The 21,589-nt window shown below is 40.1% G+C and overlaps 1 protein-coding gene across 1 annotated transcript in view; it reads left to right on the top strand.

The window, feature by feature from the left end:
- Positions 1-21,589, top strand: part of LOC128697332 (lachesin-like) — a 33,436-nt gene that overhangs the window by 467 nt on the left and 11,380 nt on the right. Inside the window, exon 2 of the mRNA XM_070093856.1 lies at positions 893-1,211. Within this exon, the coding sequence (XP_069949957.1) occupies positions 893-1,211 (319 nt within the window). The remainder of the gene's footprint in view (positions 1-892; positions 1,212-21,589) is intronic.

Raw genomic sequence — 21,589 nt, 5'->3', positions numbered from 1 at the left:
GGGGTAAGTATAACACCGAGCATGTCACCGGAAGCACACATCAACCAGCTAACTGCTGCAGCAAATGGGCGCCTGGCAAACCTGAGAACAGCGTTCCGATACCTTAGTAAGGAATCGTTCAAAGGCACTGTACACCGTGTACGTCAGGCCCATACTGGAGTATACAGTACCTGTTTGGAACCCGCACTTGATCAAGCACGTCAAGAAATTAGAGAAAGTGCCAAGGTTTGCGACAAGGTTAGTTTCAGAGCAAAGGGGAATGTCCTATGAAGAAAGGTTAAGGGAAATCGGCCTGACGACACTAGAGGACAGGAGGGTCAGGGAAGACATGATAACATGTAAAATACTGCGCGGAATAGACAAGGTGGACAAAGACAGGATGTTCCAGGGAGGGGACACAGAAACAAGAGGTCACAATTGGAAATTGAAGAGTCAGATGAGTCAAAGGGATGTTAGGAAGTATTTCTTCAGTCATAGAGTTGTCAGGCCGTGGAATAGCCTAAAAAGTGACGTAGTGGAGGCGGGAACCATACATAGTTTTAAGACGAGGTTTGATAAAGCTCATGGAGTAGGGAGAGAGAGGACCTAGTAGCAACCAGTGAAGAGGCGGGGCCAGGAGCTAAGACTCGACTCCTGCAACCACAAATAGGTGAGTACACACATACACACACATTTACACGTTCTAAAACAAATTGTACGAATCGTGTCAACTTATCAATTACTTTTAATGTGAGTGAATTTAAATATGCAGGTATACACAAGTAGAAATCTAACAACACACAAATAACAGACCTGTATATGTAAAGGTCTCACAATATACAGTTATATTACCATACCTGATCTTTCTTTATCTAACGTGTGTATACACGTGACCTGTGTTTCCTCCCGGTAGTGTCAGATTACGTGGGCAGCTCACTGTTGCTACGAGACGTGACGCAGCGCAGCGCCGGCGGCTACCTCTGCATCGCCAGCAATGGTCACCCACCATCCATTAGCAAGAGAATCATCGTCAGCGTCAACTTCGTACCGGAGGTGATGGGACCCAAGCCAACAACGTGGGCGTCCCTGGGCTCCACCGTCAGTCTTACCTGCCTCTTCACCGCCCATCCAGCCCCTCGGGTCGTCTGGATGAGGGAAAATTACTTGGGCTCTCAGATGCTCAATGAAGAGTATTTCACCGTGACACCTCAAGACGGTCATCCTCCTTACACGTGAGTCGCCTCAGGGTTCTCTCTAACTTATTGTCCTTATATATGCAGTAAGACTGATATTTCATTCTGGAAGGTTTGATAAAACTAGACTTTCATTCAAGTGAGCGCCTAGATATAGCTTCATTAAATAGTTCGTTCGTTGAGATTAAATAATAACTATGAAAGGAGGTAAATAACTTTGTCCATGGAAGCAGAGGGGAATGTAAGAGTATAGTTATACCAATGCTATTTTATGGGTGTGAAGCATGGGTGGTGAATGTTGCAGCGAGGAGAAGGCTGGAGGCAGTGGAGATGTCATGTCTGAGGGCAATGTGTGGTGTGAATATAATGCAGAGAATTCGCAGTTTGAAAGTTAGGAGGAGGTGCTTGATTACCAAAATTATTATCCAGAGGGCTGAGGAGGGGTTGTTGTGGTGGTTCGGACATGTAGAGAGGCTGGAACGAAACAGAATGACATCGAGTGTGTTTAAATCTGTAGTAAAGGCTGGGTAGGGGTCGGCCTAGGAAAGGTTGGAGGGAGGGGGTAAAGAAGGTTCAGTATGTGAGGAGCTTGGACTTCAAGCAAGCATGCGTGAGCGTGTTAGAGAGGAGCGAATGGAGACAAATGGTTTTGATGAATTGACGTGCTGTTGGAGTGTGAGCAAAGAAACATTTATGAAGGGATTCAGGGAAACCCGCTGGCCGGACTCGAGTCCTGGAGATGGGACGGGTGTTAATGTTGCAGTTTAATAAATGCAGTGTGAAGCACCCTTCTGGCAAGACAGTCATGGAGTGAATGAAAGTGAAAGTTTTTTTTTCGGGCCACCCTGCCTTGGTGGGAGACGGCCGATGTGGTAATATATATATATATATATATATATATATATATATATATATATATATATATATATATATATATATATATTATATATCGTGCTGAATAGGTAAATTAGTTTTCACATACTCCTCATTCTCCATCGTTCTTCATGACTCTAATAAGGTGTTATATTAGTGGGTAGATTCAAGACTATCAGTTACAGATCAAAATTTTGTTCTCGTCTCCATTGCAGAGATATTTCAAGTGTTGCAATGCCTTACTAGATGTGTTACTAGATTTATTATTATATGAAGGAAGGAAATGTTCTCTGTATATTGTCTAGTTTGTCTTAGATGTCAGCTGTAAGCACAGAACAATATTTTTAACGAATGAGCTAGAAATCCGAAACGATGCTTCAGTACCTGAATATTCCCAATAAAACTATTATTCCTGGTCTTAACCGTGTTTTATAGACTGTGTTATCAGAACAATACGTTAGATAATTTAATTCGTTGATATTTTGCCTATTCCCACAGTGCTACGAAAACATGATTAGATTATGCTGCACAGTTCTGGTCACCGTATTACAGAATGGATATAAATGCACTGGAAAACGTACAGAGCAGAATGACAAAGTTGATCCCATGTATCAGAAATCTTCCCTATGAAGATAGTCCGAGGGGCCTGAATCTGCACTCTCTAGAAAGGCGTAGAATTAGAGGGGATGAGACTGAGGATAACAAAAAGATTAGGTGATGAAAGATTGGATATCAGATTGGAGGGAGAGAGTATGGAGGAGGTGAATGTATTCAGATATTTGGGAGTGGACGTGTCAGCGGATGAGTCTATGAAGGATGAAGTGAATCATAGAATTGATGAGGGGAAAAGGTTGAGTGGTGCACTTAGGAGTCTCTGGAGACAAAGAACTTTGTCCTTGGAAGCAAAGAGGGGAATGTATGAGAGTATAGTTTTACCAACGCTCTTATATGGGTGAGAAGCATGGGTGATGAATGTTGCAGCGAGGAGAAGGCTGGAGGCAGTGGAGATGTCATGTCTGAGGGCAATGTGTGGTGTGAATATAATGCAGAGAATTCGTAGTTTGAAAGTTAGGAGGAGATGCGGGATTACCAAAACTGTTGTCCAGAGGGCTGAGGAAGGGCTGTTGAGGTGGTTCGGACATGTAGAGAGAATGGAGCGAAACAGAATGACTTCAAGAGTGTATCAGTATGTAGTGGAAGGAAGGCGGGGTAGGGGTCGGCCTAGGAAAGGTTGGAGGGAGGGGGTAAAGGAGGTTTTGTGTGCGAGGGGCTTGGACTTCCAGCAGGCATGCGTGAGCGTGTTTGATAGGAATGAATGGAGACAAATGGTTTTTAATACTTGACGTGCTGTTGGAGTGTGAGCAAAGTAACATTTATGAAGGGATTCAGGGAAACCGGCAGGCCGGACTTGAGTCCTGGAGATGGGAAGTACAGTGCCTGCACTCTGAAGGAGGGGTGTTAATGTTACAGTTTAAAAACTGTAGTGTAAAGCACCCTTCTGGCAAGACAGTGATGGAGTGAATGATGGTGAAAGTTTTTCTTTTTCGGGCCACCCTGCCTTGGTGGGAATCGGCCAGTGTGATAATAAAAATAAAGACTGAGGTGTATAAATGGAAGACAGAATAAATAAAAGGGATGTAAATAACGTTCTGAAAATATCTAGCCTAGACAGGACTCGCAGCAATGTTTTTAAGTTGGAAAAATTCGGATTCAGGAAGGATATAGGAAAGCACTGGCTTGGTAATAGAGTTGTGGATGAGTGGAACAAACTCCCGAGTACAGTTATTCAGGCTAAAACGTTGTGTAGTTTTAAAAATAGGTTAGATAAATACATGAGTAGGTGTGAGTTGAACCAGACTAGCTTGTGCTACTACGTCAGTTGCCGTGTTCGTTTCTTAAGTGAACATGACCTGACCTGACTAGGTTGGGGAAATGGCTTAAACAGGTAGGAAACGTGGACCTGCCTCCCATGGGCCAGTAGCCCTGCTGCAGTGTTCCTTCTTTATGTTCTTATGTCATGCACCCCGTGCTTGTTTAGACGTAGTTTTCCAAGTGTTCTCTATTTGCAACGAAGACTCGGCCATTTAAAACGCTTTCAAAACTGGTTTACAGACTCCTATATCTTCTGTACGGAGAACTAAATTTTGCTGTTATATATTGCACTGTTTAATGATGGTTTAATTGATAACTGTCGTTTGTTTTATGCTGGAATAGTTATTAGTGGTTTTTATGTTGTGGGTTTAGGTTTTATCCTCTAACTGCTGTGATGATGAGGCACTAAAAGGGCACCTGAAACGTTTCTTGCTTTAGTGGACGTTTAACGATACCAGGATCGTCTCTTGCTTTAGTGGACGTTTAACGATACTAGGATCGTCTCTTGCTTTAGTGGACGTTTAACGATACCAGGATCGTCTCTTGCTTTAGTGGACGTTTAACGATACCAGGATCGTCTCTTGCTTTAGTGGACGTTTAACGATATCTGACTCACGAAATCGAAATGACACTCTCATCGCGGGTTCTAACCTCATCTGTGGTATGGTTTAACGATACCTGGATCGTCTCTTCACTCAACGTTTAACGATACCTGGATCGTTCCTTGCTTTACTGAACGTTTAAAGATACCTGGATCGTTTCTTGATTTACTGAACGTTTAACTATACCTGGGTCGACTCTTGCTTAAATGAACGTTTAACGAAACCTGGATCGTCTCTTACTTAAATGAAAGTTTAACGATACCTGGATCGTCTCTTGCTTTACTCAACGTTAAATGATACCTGGAATGTCTCTTGCTTTACTCAACGTTTAACGATTCCTGATCGTCTCTTGCTTTACTAAACGTTTAACGATACTTGGACCGTCTCTTGCTTTGCTCAACGCTTAACGATATATGGATCGTCTCTATCTTTGCTCAACGTTTAACGATACCTGGATCGGCTCTTGCATTACTCAACATTTAACGATACCTGGATCGTCTCCTGGTTTACTCAACGTTTAACGATACGTGGATTGCCTCTTGCTTAACTGAACGTTTAACGATACCTGGATCGCCTCTTCCTTAACTGAACGTTTAACGATACCTGGATCGTCTATTGCTTTACTCAACGTTTAACGATACCTGGATCGTCTCTTGCTTTACTCAACGTTTAACGATACCTGAATTGTCTCTTGCTTAACTGAACGTTTAACGAGACCTAGGTCGTATCTTGCTTTACTCAACGTTTAACGATACCTGGATCGTCATTTGATTTACACAACGTTTAACGATACCTGGATCGTCTCTTGCTTTGCTGAACGTTTAACGATACCTGGATCGTCTCTTGCTTTACTCAACGTTTAACGATATATACCTGGATCGTCTCTTGCTTTACTCAACGTTTGACGATACCTGGATCGTCTCTTGCTTTACTCAACGTTTAATGATACGTGAATCGTCTTGCTTTACTCAACGTTTAACGATACCTGGATCGTCTCTTGCTTTACTGAACGTTTAACGATACCAGAATCGTCTCTTGCTTAACTCAACGTTTAACGATACCTAGGTCGTCTCTTGCTTTACTCAACGTTTAACGATACCTGGATCGTCTCTTGCTTTGCTAAACGTTTAGCGAAACATGCATCGTCTCTTGCTTTGCTCAACGTTTAACGATACCTGGATCGCCTCTTGCTTAGCTGAACGTTTAACGATACCTGGGTCGTCTCTTGCTTTACTCAACGTTTAACGATACCATGATAGTCTTTTGCTTTACTCAACGTTTAACGATACCTGGATCGTCTCTTGATTTACACAACGTTTAACGATACCTGGATCGTCTCTTGCTTTGCTGAAAGTTTAACGATACCGGGATCGTCTCTTGCTTTACTGAACGTTTAACGATACCTGGATTGTCTCTTGCTTAACTGAACGTTTAACGACACCTGATCGTCTCTTGCTTTACTCAACGTTTAACGATACCTGGATCGTCTCTTGCTTTGCTCAACGCTTAACGATACATTGATCGTCTCTTGCTTTGCTCAACGCTTAACGATACATTGATCGTCTCTTGCTTTGCTCAACGTTTAACGATACCTGGATCGCCTCTTGCTTAACTGAACGTTTAACGATTCCTGGATCGCCTCTTGCTTAACTGGACGTTTAACGAAACCTGGATCGTCTCTTGCTTTACTCAACGTTTAACGATACATACCTTGATCGTCTCTTGCTTTGCTCAACGTTTAACGATACTTGGATCATCTCTTGCATTACTCAACATTTAACGATACCTGGATCGCCTCTTGCTTAACTGAACGTTTAACGAAACCTGGATCGTCTCTTGCTTTACTCAACGTTTAACGATACATACCTTGATCGTCTCTTGCTTTATTCAACGTTTAACGATACCTGGATCGTCTCTTGCTTTACTGAACGTTTAACGTTACCTGAATCGTCTCTTGCTTAACTGAACGCTTAACGATACCTGGAACGTCTCTTGCTTTGCCGAACGTTTAACGATACCGGGATCGTCTTTTGCTTTACTCAACGTTTAACGATACCTGGATCGTCTCTTGCTTTACTCAACGTTTATCGACACCTGAATCGTCTTTTGCTTAGCTGAACGTTTAACGATACCTGGATCAACGTTTAACGATCTTCGTCTCTTCCTTTACTCAACGTTTAACGATACATGGATCGTCTTTTGCTTTGCTCAACGTTTAACGATACCTGAATCGTCTCTTGCTTAACTGAACGTTTAGCGATACCTGGATCGTCTCCTGCTTTTCTCAATGTTCAACGATACCTGGATCGTCTCTTGCTTAACTCAACGTTTAACGATACCTGGATTGTTTCTTGCTTAACTGAACGTTTAACGATACCTGGATTGTGTCTTGCTTAACTGAACGTTTAACGATACCTGGATCGCCTCTTGCTTAACTCAACGTTTAACGATACCTGGGTCGTCTATTGCTTTACTCAACGTTTAACGATACATACCTGGATCGTCTCTTGCTTTACTCAACGTTTAACGATACCTGGATCGTCTCTTGCTTTACTCAACGTTTAACGATACCTGGATCGTCATTTGATTTACACAACGTTTAACGACACCTGGATCGTCTCTAGCTTTGCTGAACGTTTAACGATACCTGGATCGTCTCTTGCTTTACTAAACGTTTAACGATACATACCTGGATCGTCTCTTGCTTTACTCAACGTTTAACGATACCTGGATCGTCTCTTGCTTTACTGAACGTTTAACGATACCAGAATCGTCTCTTGCTTAACTCAACGTTTAACGATACCTAGGTCGTCTCTTGCTTTACTCAACGTTTAACGATACCTGGATCGTCTCTTGCTTAGCTGAACGTTTAACGATACCTGGGTCGTCTCTTGCTTTACTCAACGTTTAACGATACCTGGATCGTCTCTTGATTTACACAACGTTTAACGATACCGAGATCGTCTCCTGCTTTACTCAACGTTTAACGATACCTGGATCGTCTCTTGCTTTGCTGAAAGTTTAACGATCCCGGGATCGTCTCTTGCTTTACTGAACGTTTAACGATACCTGGATTCTCTCTTGCTTAACTGAACGTTTAACGATACCTGATCGTCTCTTGCTTTACTCAACGTTTAACGATACCTGGATCGTCTCTTGCTTTGCTCAACGCTTAACGATACATTGATCGTCTCTTGCTTTGCTCAACGTTTAACGATACCTGGATCGTCTCTTGCATTACTCAACATTTAACGATACCTGGATCGTCTCCTGGTTTACTCAACGTTTATCGATACCTGGATCGCCTCTTGCTTAACTGAACGTTCAACGATACCTGGATCGCCTCTTGCTTAACTGAACCTTTAACGATACCTGAATCGTCTCTTGCTTTACTCAACGTTTAACGATACATACCTTGATCGTCTCTTGCTTTATTCAACGTTTAACGATATCTGGATCGTCTCTTGCTTTACTGAACGTTTAACGTTACCTGAATCGTCTCTTGCTTAACTGAACGTTTAACGATACCTGGAACGTCTCTTGCTTTGCTGAACGTTTAACGATACCTGAATCGTCTCTTGCTTTACTCAACGTTTAACGATACATACCTTGATCGTCTCTTGCTTTATTCAACGTTTAACGATATCTGGATCGTCTCTTGCTTTACTGAACGTTTAACGTTACCTGAATCGTCTTTTGCTTTACTCAACGTTTAACGATACCTGGATCGTCTCTTGCTTTACTCAACGTTTATCGACACCTTCATCGTCTTTTGCTTAGCTGAACGTTTAACGATACCTGGGTCGTCTCTTGCTTTACTCAACGTTTAACGATACCTGGATCGTCTCTTGCTTTACTCAACGTTTAACGATACATGGATCGTCTCTTGCTTTGCTCAACGTTTAACGATACATGAATCGTCTCTTGCTTAACTGAACGTTTAGCGATACCTGGATCGTCTCTTGCTTTACTCAACGTTCAACGATACCTGGATCGTCTCTTCCTTTACTCAACGTTCAACGATACCTGGACTGTCTCTTGCTTTACTGAACGTTTAACGATACCTGGATTGTCTCTTGCTTTACTCAACGTTTAACGATACCTGGATTGTCTCTAGCTTAACTGAACGTTTAACGATACCTGGATTGTCTCTTGCTTTACTCAACGTTTAACGATACCTGGTTCGTCTCTTGCTTTACTCAACGTTTAACGATACCTGGATTGTCTCTTGCTTTACTCAACGTTTAACGATACCTGGATTGTCTCTTGCTTTACTCAACGTTTAACGATACCTGGATTGTCTCTTGCTTTACTCAACGTTTAACGATACCTGGATTGTCTCTTGCTTTACTCAACGTTTAACGATACCTGGTTCGTCTCTTGCTTTACTCAACGTTTAACGATACCTGAATTGTCTCTTGCTTTACTCAACGTTTAACGATACCTGGATTGTCTCTTGCTTTACTCAACATTTAGTGACAACCTAGGAAGTATGATAACTGATGCACGCATGAATAAAGATCACTTACTACTCTCAGGTGACTTCAATATAAATCTCCTGCAAGACCAGGACCCACACGTTACTGAATTCACAAACACTGAGTAACTGCATGTTGCTACCAGCAGTAACAAAACCTGTAAAGTAAAAGGACACTAATGCAACTAATGTGACATTTTATTGTGGCAACGTTTCGCTCTCCAGGAGCTTTATCAAGCCATTATCAAGCTCCTGGAGAGCGAAACGTTGCCACAATAAAATGTCACATTAGTTGCATTTGTGTCCTTTTACTTTACATATTATCGGTAATTCTACCAACTTTATTACAGTAACAAAACCTACAAGAGTTACAGAGACTAGTGTTTCCCTACTAGACCACATCTGGACCAACACCATATCCCCTTGAAAATCAGGCATAATCATAGATAATATCACAGATCACTACCCTACCTTCCTCATCATAAATCTTGGCAAATTACCCCATGACACTACTAAAGTCACTTTCAGACTTGACAATGAGGCAGCCATTAATAACTTCACAGCAGCAGTGACAAATATTGACTGACATACTGAGCTAGAAACCTACAACACTCACTTATCTTCACTACAGCACTTACTTATCTTCCCTACAACACACACTTATCTTCCCTACAACACACACTTATATTGTCTACATCACACATACTTATCTCTCTACAACACACTTATCTTCACTACAACACTCACTTATCTACACTACAACACTCACTTATCTACACTACAACACTCACTTATCTTCACTACAACACTCACTTATCTACACTACAACACTCACTTATCTTCCCTACAAGACACACTTATAATGACTACATCAGACATACTTATCTCACTACAACACACTTCACTACATCACAAACAAAAACACAGGGACTGTGACTCGACCCCCACATCCACATATAGGTGAGTAAAAAACATGACTGAAACAAATACAAACTCTCACAACCACTCCCAAATTCCCACACAACTATATATATGTAACATTAATTACAAATTTATAACTCGGTCTAAATTCGAAACTATAATATTTTTTATAGTTATTAGCGTATACCTCAGTAGGTCATTTCTATAACATCAACATGTAATCTCAGTTTACTGCCTCTATAAAGTACCCACAAAAATGAAGAAATTTACTCTTTTTGTGTGTGCCATCTTGGTCCTGTGCGGCCTCAGCCTTATTGTGAGGCACGTTTATCGCCAGATTTTGAGGTCCCAAAAACTGGAAAAAGAGACCCTCGAAAAGTCAATTATCGCTTTTGGAATATATGATTTTAATTTGCTTACGGATAACAACAAGGATGAGGTGGTTGAGTGTTCTACATGGATTGTTGAGATTCCCGTAGCTGGTCTAGTGTATGAGAGTTGGTGTCTGGGAAAATAGCTGGAGGTGCTACGAAGAAGGATGCAGGACCTAAATCATGTAAGGATTCTCATCACAACGAAGATCACCCATCTGTTGATAACTGGATTAATCATGGTAATGATTTATGCCATCTATCAGGCTGTCAAGATCATTTTAACAACTAGAACACAACTATCCAGCCCAGTTATTCTAGAATGTCCACCACCCCTGGCCCTAACACCACCTAATACTTTTCCTCTAGTTTTGCCACCACCTAAAACCCTTCCTCTGGCCCTATCACCACCTGAAACCCTTCCTTTGGCCCTGCCAGCACGTGAAACCCTTCCTCTGGTCCTATCACCACCTGAAACTCTTTCTTTGGCCCTTCCACCACGTGAAACCCTTCCTCTGGCCCTACCACCACCTGAAACCCTTCCTCTGGCCCTAACACCACTTGAAACCCTCTCCCTGGCTCTACCTCCACATGAAACCCTTCCTCTGGCCCTACCACCACCTGAAACCCTCTCCCTGGCTCTACCACCACATAAAACCCATCAGCTGGCCCTATTTCCACCTCCAACGTTTTCCTTGGACCAGAAATATCCCCAGTTCGTGTTCATATGCTCATAGTGGTTCCGACTAGAGTCAAACCTACCACAAAAGACCATTACCAATCAGGTCTAACACACCCCCAAAATTAATTTACCTGACAAAGCTAAGTAGAAAAGACGTGAGAAAATGGTATTAAAAAAAATACTTCAAAAAAAATAAAGAAAGAGTTGGAAGAGGAAGTAGACGGAGCAGCATTAGTAGTATCCCACAGGGACCTGGATACCATCGAGAATTATAAAGAGAAAAAGAAAGCAAAAAGAAATAAAAAGAAAAGAAAATACAGGTGAATTAAAGTAATGAGGAGTGAGAGGATAGAAGAGAGAAGTGATTGAAGGGGAACAAAGTTCTATCCGATGGTGGAATTAGATATTTTTTTTTCCAGCGGAAATGGATTACTTTAGTTTCTGGTGATTTATGCTCATCAATCACCGTGTGTCTGTGTTTGTATATTCAATATATTTATTTATTTATTCATTTAACGGATAAAATAACTCAATATTTGCAATACTTTAATAACCAGACAAACTCAATGATAATTTGCCATAAAAAATGGTTTCTTTAACATAAGTTTGGATGGATTTATTTCCCAACAAGCAATATGTTGGACTTAAACTACAACACTTACATATCTTCACTACAACACTCACTTATCTTCACTACAACACTCACTTATCTTCACTACAACACTCACTTATCTTCCCTACAACACTCGCTTATCTTCCCTACAACACTCACTTATCTTCACTACAACACTCACTTATCTTCACTACAACACTCACTTATCTTCACTACAACACACACTTATCTTCACTACAACACTCACTTATCTTCACTACAACACTCACTTATCTTCACTACAACACTCACTTATCTTCACTACAACACACACTTATCTTCACTACAACACTCACTTATCTTCACTACAACACTCACTTATCTTCACTACAACACTCACTTATCTTCACTACAACACTCACTTATCTTCACTACAACACTCATTTATCTTCACTACAACACACACTTATCTTCACTACAACACACACTTATCTTCACTACAACACTCACTTATCTTCACTACAACACTCACTTATCTTCACTACAACACTCACTTATCTTCACTACAACACTCACTTATCTTCCCTACAACACTCGCTTATCTTCCCTACAACACTCACTTATCTTCACTACAACACTCACTTATCTTCACTACAACACTCACTTATCTTCACTACAACACACACTTATCTTCACTACAACACTCACTTATCTTCACTACAACACACACTTATCTTCACTACAACACTCACTTATCTTCACTACAACACACACTTATCTTCACTACAACACTCACTTATCTTCACTACAACACTCACTTATCTTCACTACAACACTCACTTATCTTCACTACAACACTCACTTATCTTCACTACAACACTCATTTATCTTCACTACAACACACACTTATCTTCACTACAACACACACTTATCTTCCCTACAAGACACACTTATATTGACTACATCACACATACTTATCTCACTACAACACACTTCACTACATCACAAACAAAAACACAGGGACTGTGACTCGACCCCCACATCCACATATAGGTGAGTAAAAAACATGACTGAAACAAATACAAACTCACACAATCACACCCAAATTCCCACACAACTATATAAATGTAACATTAATTACAAATTTATAACTCGGTCTAAATTCGAACGTAACTAAAATATTTTTTATAGTTATTAGCGTATACCTCAGTAGGTCATTTCTATAACATCAACATGTAATCTTAGTTTACTGCCTCTATAAAGTACCCACAAAAATGAAGAAATTTACTCTTTTTGTGTGTGCCATCTTGGTCCTGTGCGGCCTCAGCCTTATTGTGAGGCACGTTTATCGCCAGATTTTGAGGTCCCAAAAACTGGAAAAAGAGACCCTCGAAAAGTCAATTATCGCTTTTGGAATATATGATTTTAATTTGCTTACGGATAACAACAAGGATGAGGTGTTTGAGTGTTCTACATGGATTGTTGAGATTCCCGTAGCTGGTCTAGTGTATGAGAGCTGGTGCCTGGAAAAATATCTGGAGGTGCTACGAAGAAGGATGGAGCACCTGAATCATATAAGGATTCTCATCACAACGAAGATCACCCATCTGTTGATAACCGGATTTATACTGACAATGGTTTATGCCATCTATCAGGCTGTAAAGGTAATTTTAACAGCTGGAACACGACTGTCCAGCCCAGTTTTTCCTCTAGAGCGTCAAGCCCTCATTGCTCTAGGACCTCCACCCTTCCTTCCTCTAGCCCTACCACCACCTAAACCCCTTCCTCTGGCCCTACCACCACCTAAAACCCTTCCTCTGGCCATTCCATCACCTAAAACCCTTCCTCTGGCCCTACCACCACCTGTAACCCTTCCCCTGGCTCTACCACCATCAAAAACCCTTCCTGTAGCCCTTCCAACACCTGAAACTCTTCCCCTGGCCCTACCACCACCTGAAACCCATCAGCTGGCCCTATTTCCACCACCAACCTTCTCCTTGGACCAACAATATCCTCAGTTCGTGTTCATATGCTCTAAGTGGTTCCCACTAGAGACAAATCCACAACACCAGACCATTGCCAACCAGGCCCAACACACTCCCCAAAATAATTTACTTGACAAAGCTAAGCAGAATAGACTTGAGAAAATGATACTGAAAAAAGAATGTTTCCAAAAAAATAAAGAAAGCTGGAAGAGGATGAAAAAGGAGCAGCAGTATTCCAGAAGGACCTGGATGCCATCGAAAAGTGTAAACAGAATAAGAGAGCAAAAAGAAGGAAACAGAAAGCAAAGAAAATACAAGTGAATTAAGGTAATGAGGAGTGAGAGGTTAGAAGAGATTGAAGAGGAGCGAAGTTTTATCCGGCGATGAAATTTGATATTTTTCCAACAGAGATGGATTACTTTAGTTTCCTGTGATTGATGCTGTTCAATCACTGTGTCTGTGTTTATTTAATATATTTATTTATTTATTCCTTTGATGGATACAATAACTCAACATTTGCAATCCTTTAATAACCAGACAAACTTAATGGTTACTTATTTTCAGGTGCTAAAGTGTAATACGTCATTATTTAATATTATATTCCCAAGCTCCCTTATTTGATTACCACTTTATTTGTTCACCACTACTTATTTTAGTCCCTTTTGTATTGTCCCCTTTATTTTAGCTTTAAAAACTACCTTATTTCATATATTTACGTTTGTTAAAATAATTCAGGTGCTATTTCTTAGCTTTAGAATATTTACTTTGTCTTATACTTAAGTCTAATTATAGATCCACTATAAATCTTATGATTACAAGCACTGATCCTCATACCAACCTCTTATTGAATGACTTAAATGAATCAAACAGTAACTGTAATTACTACACAGCAGAATAAACAAAGGCACTTCTCAGAGCCAACAACAACATAACTGTCTTTAACTACAATGTCAGATCTTTAAGCAAACATTACGATGACCTCATAGCATTACTAAATTCCCTGCATGCCAATATGTCCATCATTACTCTCACAGAAACCTGGCTGAAGCCAGATACTACAGATGTCTATGCCATTCCTGGTTACACAGCCATACACAACTGTAGGCCAGACCAACAAGGGGGTGGCACAGCTATATACTACTCAGACCAACTAGTATGTATCACTAATACTCGCACAAGGGACGAACATGGGGAATATATAATAGCTAAATTCAAATCCAAATACCTACAAAAACCTCTCACAGTGATAAACATCTACAGAGTACCACAGTCAAACATTAGCCGTTTTAGTGACAACCTAGGAAGTATGATAACTGATGCACGCATGAATAAAGATCACTTACTACTCTCAGGTGACTTTAATATAAATCTCTTGCAAGACCAGGACCCACACGTTACTGAATTCACAAACACTGAGTAACTGCATGTTGCTACCAGGAGTAACAAAACCTGTAAAGTAAAAGGACACTAATGCAAATAATGTGACATTTTATTGTGGCAACGTTTCGCTCTCCAGGAGCTTTATCAAGCCATTATCAAGCTCCTGGAGAGCGAAACGTTGCCACAATAAAATGTCACATTAGTTTCATTTGTGTCCTTTTACTTTACATATTGTCGGTAATTCTACCAACTTTATTACAGTAAGAAAACCTACAAGAGTTACAGAGACCTGTGTTTCCCTACTAGACCACATCTGGACCAACACCATATCCCCTTGAAAATCAGGCATAATCATAGATAATATCACAGATCACTACCCTACCTTCCTCATCATAAATCTTGGCAAATTACCCCATGACACTACTAAAGTCACTTTCAGACTTCACAATGAGGCAGCCATTAATAACTTCTCAGCAGCAGTGACAAATATTGACTGACATACTGAGCTAGAAACCTACAACACTCACTTATCTTCACTACAGCACTTACTTATCTTCCCTACAACACACACTTATCTTCCCTACAAAACACACTTATATTGTCTACATCACACATACTTATCTCTCTACAACACACTTATCTTCACTACAACACTCACTTATCTACACTACAACACTCACTTATCTTCACTACAACACTCACTTATCTACACTACAACACACACTTATCTTCCCTACAAGACACACTTATATTGACTACATCAGACATACTTATCTCACTACAACACACTTCACTACATCACCAACAAAAACACAGGGACTGTGACTCGACCCCCACATCCACATATAGGTGAGTAAAAAACGTGACAAACAAATACAAACTCACACAACCACACCCACATTCGTACACAACTATATTTATGTAACATTAATTACAAATTTATAACTCGGTCTAAATTCGAAACTATAATATTTTTTATAGTTATTAGCGTATACCTCAGTAGGTCATTTCTATAACATCAACATGTAATCTTAGTTTACTGCCTCTATAAAGTACCCACAAAAATGAAGAAATTTACTCTTTTTGTGTGTGCCATCTTGGTCCTGTGCGGCCTCAGCCTTATTGTGAGGCACGTTTATCGCCAGATTTTGAGGTCCCAAAAACTGGAAAAAGAGACCCTCGAAAAGTCAATTATCGCTTTTGGAATATATGATTTTAATTTGCTTACGGATAACAACAAGGATGAGGTGGTTGAGTGTTCTACATGGATTGTTGAGATTCCCGTAGCTGGTCTAGTGTATGAGAGTTGGTGTCTGGAAAAATAGCTGGAGGTGCTACGAAAAAGGATGGAGCACCTGAATCATATAAGGATTCTCATCACAACGAATATCACCCATCTGTTGATAACTGGATTAATCATGGTAATGATTTATGCCATCTATCAGGCTGTCAAGATCATTTTAACAACTAGAACACAACTATCCAGCCCAGTTATTCTAGAATGTCCACCACCCCTGGCCCTAACACCACCTAATACTTTTCCTCTAGTTTTGCCACCACCTAAAACCCTTCCTCTGGCCCTATCACCACCTGAAACCCTTCCTTTGGCCCTACCAGCACGTGAAACCCTTCCTCTGGTCCTATCACCACCTGAAACTCTTCCTTTGACCCTTCCACCACGTGAAACCCTTCCTCTGGCCCTACCACCACCTGAAACCCTTCCTTTGGCCCTACCAGCACGTGAAACCCTTCATCTGGTCCTATCACCACCTGAAACTCTTTCTTTGGCCCTTCCACCACGTGAAACCCTTCCTCTGGCCCTACCACCTCCTGAAACCCTCTCCCTGGCTCTACCACCACATAAAACCCATCAGCTGGCCCTATTTCCACCTCCAACGTTTTCCTTGGATCAGAAATATCCCCAGTTCGTGTTCAGATGCTCAAAGTGGTTCCCACTAGAGTCAAACCTACCACAAAAGACCATTACCAATCAGGTCTAACACACTCCCAAAATTAATTTACCTGACAAAGCTAAGTAGAAAAGACGTGAGAAAATGGTATTAAAAAAAAATACTTCAAAAAAAATAAAGAAAGAGTTGGAAGAGGAAGTAGACGGAGCAGCATTAGTAGTATCCCACAGGGACCTGGATACCATCGAGAATTATAAAGAGAAAAAGAAAGCAAAAAGAAATAAAAAGAAAAGAAAATACAGGTGAATTAAAGTAATGAGGAGTGAGAGGATAGAAGAGAGAAGTGATTGAAGGGGAACAAAGTTCTATCGGATGGTGGAATTAGATATTTTTTTTTCCAGCGGAAATGGATTACTTTAGTTTCTGGTGATTTATGCTCATCAATCACCGTGTGTCTGTGTTTGTATATTCAATATATTTATTTCTTTATTCATTTAACGGATAAAATAACTCAATATTTGCAATACTTTAATAACCAGACAAACTCAATGATAATTTGCCATAAAAAATGGTTTCTTTAACATAAGTTTGGATGGATTTATTTCCCAACAAGCAATATGTTGGACTTAAACTACAACACTTACATATCTTCACTACAACACACACTTATCTTCACTACAACACACACTTATCTTCACTACAACACTCACTTATCTTCACTACAACACTCACTTATCTTCACTACAACACACACTTATCTTCACTACAACACTCACTTATCTTCACTACAACACTCACTTATCTTCACTACAACACTCACTTATCTTCACTACAACACTCACTTATCTTCACTACAACACTTATCTTCACTACAACACTCACTTATCTTCACTACAACACTCACTTATCTTCACTACAACACTCACTTATCTTCACTACAACACTCACTTATCTTCACTACAACACTCACTTATCTTCCCTACAACACTCACTTATCTTCCCTACAACACTCACTTATCTTCACTACAACACTCACTTATCTTCACTACAACACACACTTATCTTCACTACAACACTCACTTATCTTCACTACAACACTCACTTATCTTCACTACAACACTCACTTATCTTCACTACAACACACACTTATCTTCACTACAACACACACTTATCTTCACTACAACACTCACTTATCTTCACTACAACACTCACTTATCTTCACTACAACACTCACTTATCTTCACTACAACACTCACTTATCTTCACTACAACACTCATTTATCTTCACTACAACACTCATTTATCTTCACTACAACACACACTTATCTTCCCTACAAGACACACTTATATTGACTACATCACACATACTTATCTCACTACAACACACTTCACTACATCACAAACAAAAACACAGGGACTGTGACTCGACCCCCACATCCACATATAGGTGAGTAAAAAACATGACTGAAACAAATACAAACTCACACAATCACACCCAAATTCCCACACAACTATATAAATGTAACATTAATTACAAATTTATAACTCGGTCTAAATTCGAACGTAACTAAAATATTTTTTATAGTTATTAGCGTATACCTCAGTAGGTCATTTCTATAACATCAACATGTAATCTTAGTTTACTGCCTCTATAAAGTACCCACAAAAATGAAGAAATTTACTCTTTTTGTGTGTGCCATCTTGGTCCTGTGCGGCCTCAGCCTTATTGTGAGGCACGTTTATCGCCAGATTTTGAGGTCCCAAAAACTGGAAAAAGAGACCCTCGAAAAGTCAATTATCGCTTTTGGAATATATGATTTTAATTTGCTTACGGATAACAACAAGGATGAGGTGTTTGAGTGTTCTACATGGATTGTTGAGATTCCCGTAGCTGGTCTAGTGTATGAGAGCTGGTGCCTGGAAAAATATCTGGAGGTGCTACGAAGAAGGATGGAGCACCTGAATCATATAAGGATTCTCATCACAACGAAGATCACCCATCTGTTGATAACCGGATTTATACTGACAATGGTTTATGCCATCTATCAGGCTGTAAAGGTAATTTTAACAGCTAGAACACAACTGTCCAGCCCAGTTTTTCCTCTAGAGCGTCAAGCCCTCATTGCTCTAGGACCTCCACCCTTCCTTCCTCTAGCCCTACCACCACCTAAACCCCTTCCTCTGGCCCTACCACCACCTAAAACCCTTCCTCTGGCCATTCCATCACCTAAAACCCTTCCTCTGGCCCTACCACCACCTGTAACCCTTCCCTTGGCTCTACCACCATCAAAAACCCTTCCTGTAGCCCTTCCAACACCTGAAACTCTTCCCCTGGCCCTACCACCACCTGAAACCCATCAGCTGGCCCTATTTCCACCACCAACCTTCTCCTTGGACCAACAATATCCTCAGTTCGTGTTCATATGCTCTAAGTGGTTCCCACTAGAGACAAATCCACAACACCAGACTATTGCCAACCAGGCCCAACACACTCCCCAAAATAATTTACTTGACAAAGCTAAGCAGAATAGACTTGAGAAAATGATACTGAAAAAAGAATGTTTCCAAAAAAATAAAGAAAGCTGGAAGAGGATGAAAAAGGAGCAGCAGTATTCCAGAAGGACCTGGATGCCATCGAAAAGTGTAAACAGAATAAGAGAGCAAAAAGAAGGAAATAGAAAGCAAAGAAAATACAAGTGAATTAAGGTAATGAGGAGTGAGAGGTTAGAAGAGATTGAAGAGGAGCCAAGTTTTATCCGGCGATGAAATTTGATATTTTTCCAACAGAGATGGATTACTTTAGTTTCCTGTGATTGATGCTGTTCAATCACTGTGTCTGTGTTTATTTATTTAATATATTTATTTATTTATTCCTTTGATGGATACAATAACTCAACATTTGCAATCCTTTAATAACCAGACAAACTTAATGGTTACTTATTTTCAGGTGCTAAAGTGTAATACGTCATTATTTAATATTATATTCCCAAGCTCCCTTATTTGATTACCACTTTATTTGTTCACCACTACTTATTTTAGTCCCTTTTGTATTGTCCCCTTTATTTTAGCTTTAAAAACTACCTTATTTCATATATTTACGTTTGTTAAAATAATTCAGGTGCTATTTCTTAGCTTTAGAATATTTACTTTGTCTTATACTTAAGTCTAATTATAGATCCACTATAAATCTTATGATTACAAGCACTGATCCTGATACCAACCTCTTATTGAATGACTTAAATGAATCAAACAGTAACTATAATTACTACACAGCAGAATAAACAAAGGCACTTCTCAGAGCCAACAACAACATAACTGTCTTTAACTACAATGTCAGATCTTTAAGCAAACATTACGATGATCTCATAGCATTACTAAATTCCCTGCATGCCAATATGTCCATCATTACTCTCACAGAAACCTGGCTGAAGCCAGATACTACAGATGTCTATGCCATTCCTGGTTACACAGCCACACACAACTGTAGGCCAGACCAACAAGAATGTATCACTAATACTCGCACAAGGGATGAACATGGGGAATATATAATAGCTAAATTCAAATCCAAATACCTACAAAAACCTCTCACAGTGAAAAACATCTACAGAGTACCACAGTCAAACATTAGCCGTTTTAGTGACAACCTAGGAAGTATGATAACTGATGCACGCATGAATAAAGATCACTTACTACTCTCGGGTGACTTCAATATAAATCTCCTGCAAGACCAGGACCCACACGTTACTGAATTCACAAACACTGAGTAACTGCATGTTGCTACCAGCAGTAAGAAAACCTACAAGAGTTACAGAGACTAGTGTTTCCCTACTAGACTACATCTGGACCAACACCATATCCCCTTGAAAATCAGGCATAATCATAGATAATATCACAGATCACTACCCTACCTTCCTCATCATAAATCTTGGCAAATTACCCCATGACACTACTAAAGTCACTTTCAGACTTCACAATGAGGCAGCCATTAATAACTTCTCAGCAGCAGTGGGAAACATTGACTGACATACTGAGCTAGAAACCTATACAGATACTAACAAATGTATTAATAATTTTCTAAAAAAGACCCAATACGTCTATAACAAGCACTGCCCTAAAAATCCATAAATTCAAAGCACCTATATGAAAAACAGTACAGAATGGGTCACATAACCAGAGACCAAACAAAACGTTACTCGTCAATTCTAACCAGCCTGATAAGAAGGGCTAAAAAACTGTATTATGAGAACAGATTATCCAACTTACGAGGTGATATAAAAAAAGACGTGAAAAACCCTATCAGAAATTCTAGGAACAAAAAAGATATCACGAAATAGCGAAATTGAATTAACAAAACCAGATGAACCCCAACTCCCACCAACAGAAACAGCAAACACTCAATAATTTCTTCTCCACTATAGGAAAAAACTTTGCCAATAAAATCCCAAGCTCAGATACCCCACCCAGTGACTACCTCACTGGCAACTACCCGAACACACTGTTCCTAGCTCCGACTAACCTTACTGAAGTCTCCCTTATTATCAACACACTAAAAAAACAAGACAGGAGATTTAAATACCTTACTACCCTTTATATACAAAAAAGCGTCACAAGTGCTATCATCAATCACTGCAACACTCTTTAACAAATCCATAGAATCCTCTACCTTCCCTACAGTTCTCAAAATAGCAAGGGTCACCCCGATCCATAAAGGAGAAGACCAACAGAGTTGAATCACTATAGGCCAATATCCAA

The sequence above is a fragment of the Cherax quadricarinatus genome, chromosome 44, assembly GCF_038502225.1.
Source record: "Cherax quadricarinatus isolate ZL_2023a chromosome 44, ASM3850222v1, whole genome shotgun sequence".
NCBI lineage: Eukaryota > Metazoa > Arthropoda > Malacostraca > Decapoda > Parastacidae > Cherax > Cherax quadricarinatus.
Note: the sequence above shows the minus strand (reverse complement) of the source record. Positions and strands in the feature narration are given on the sequence as shown.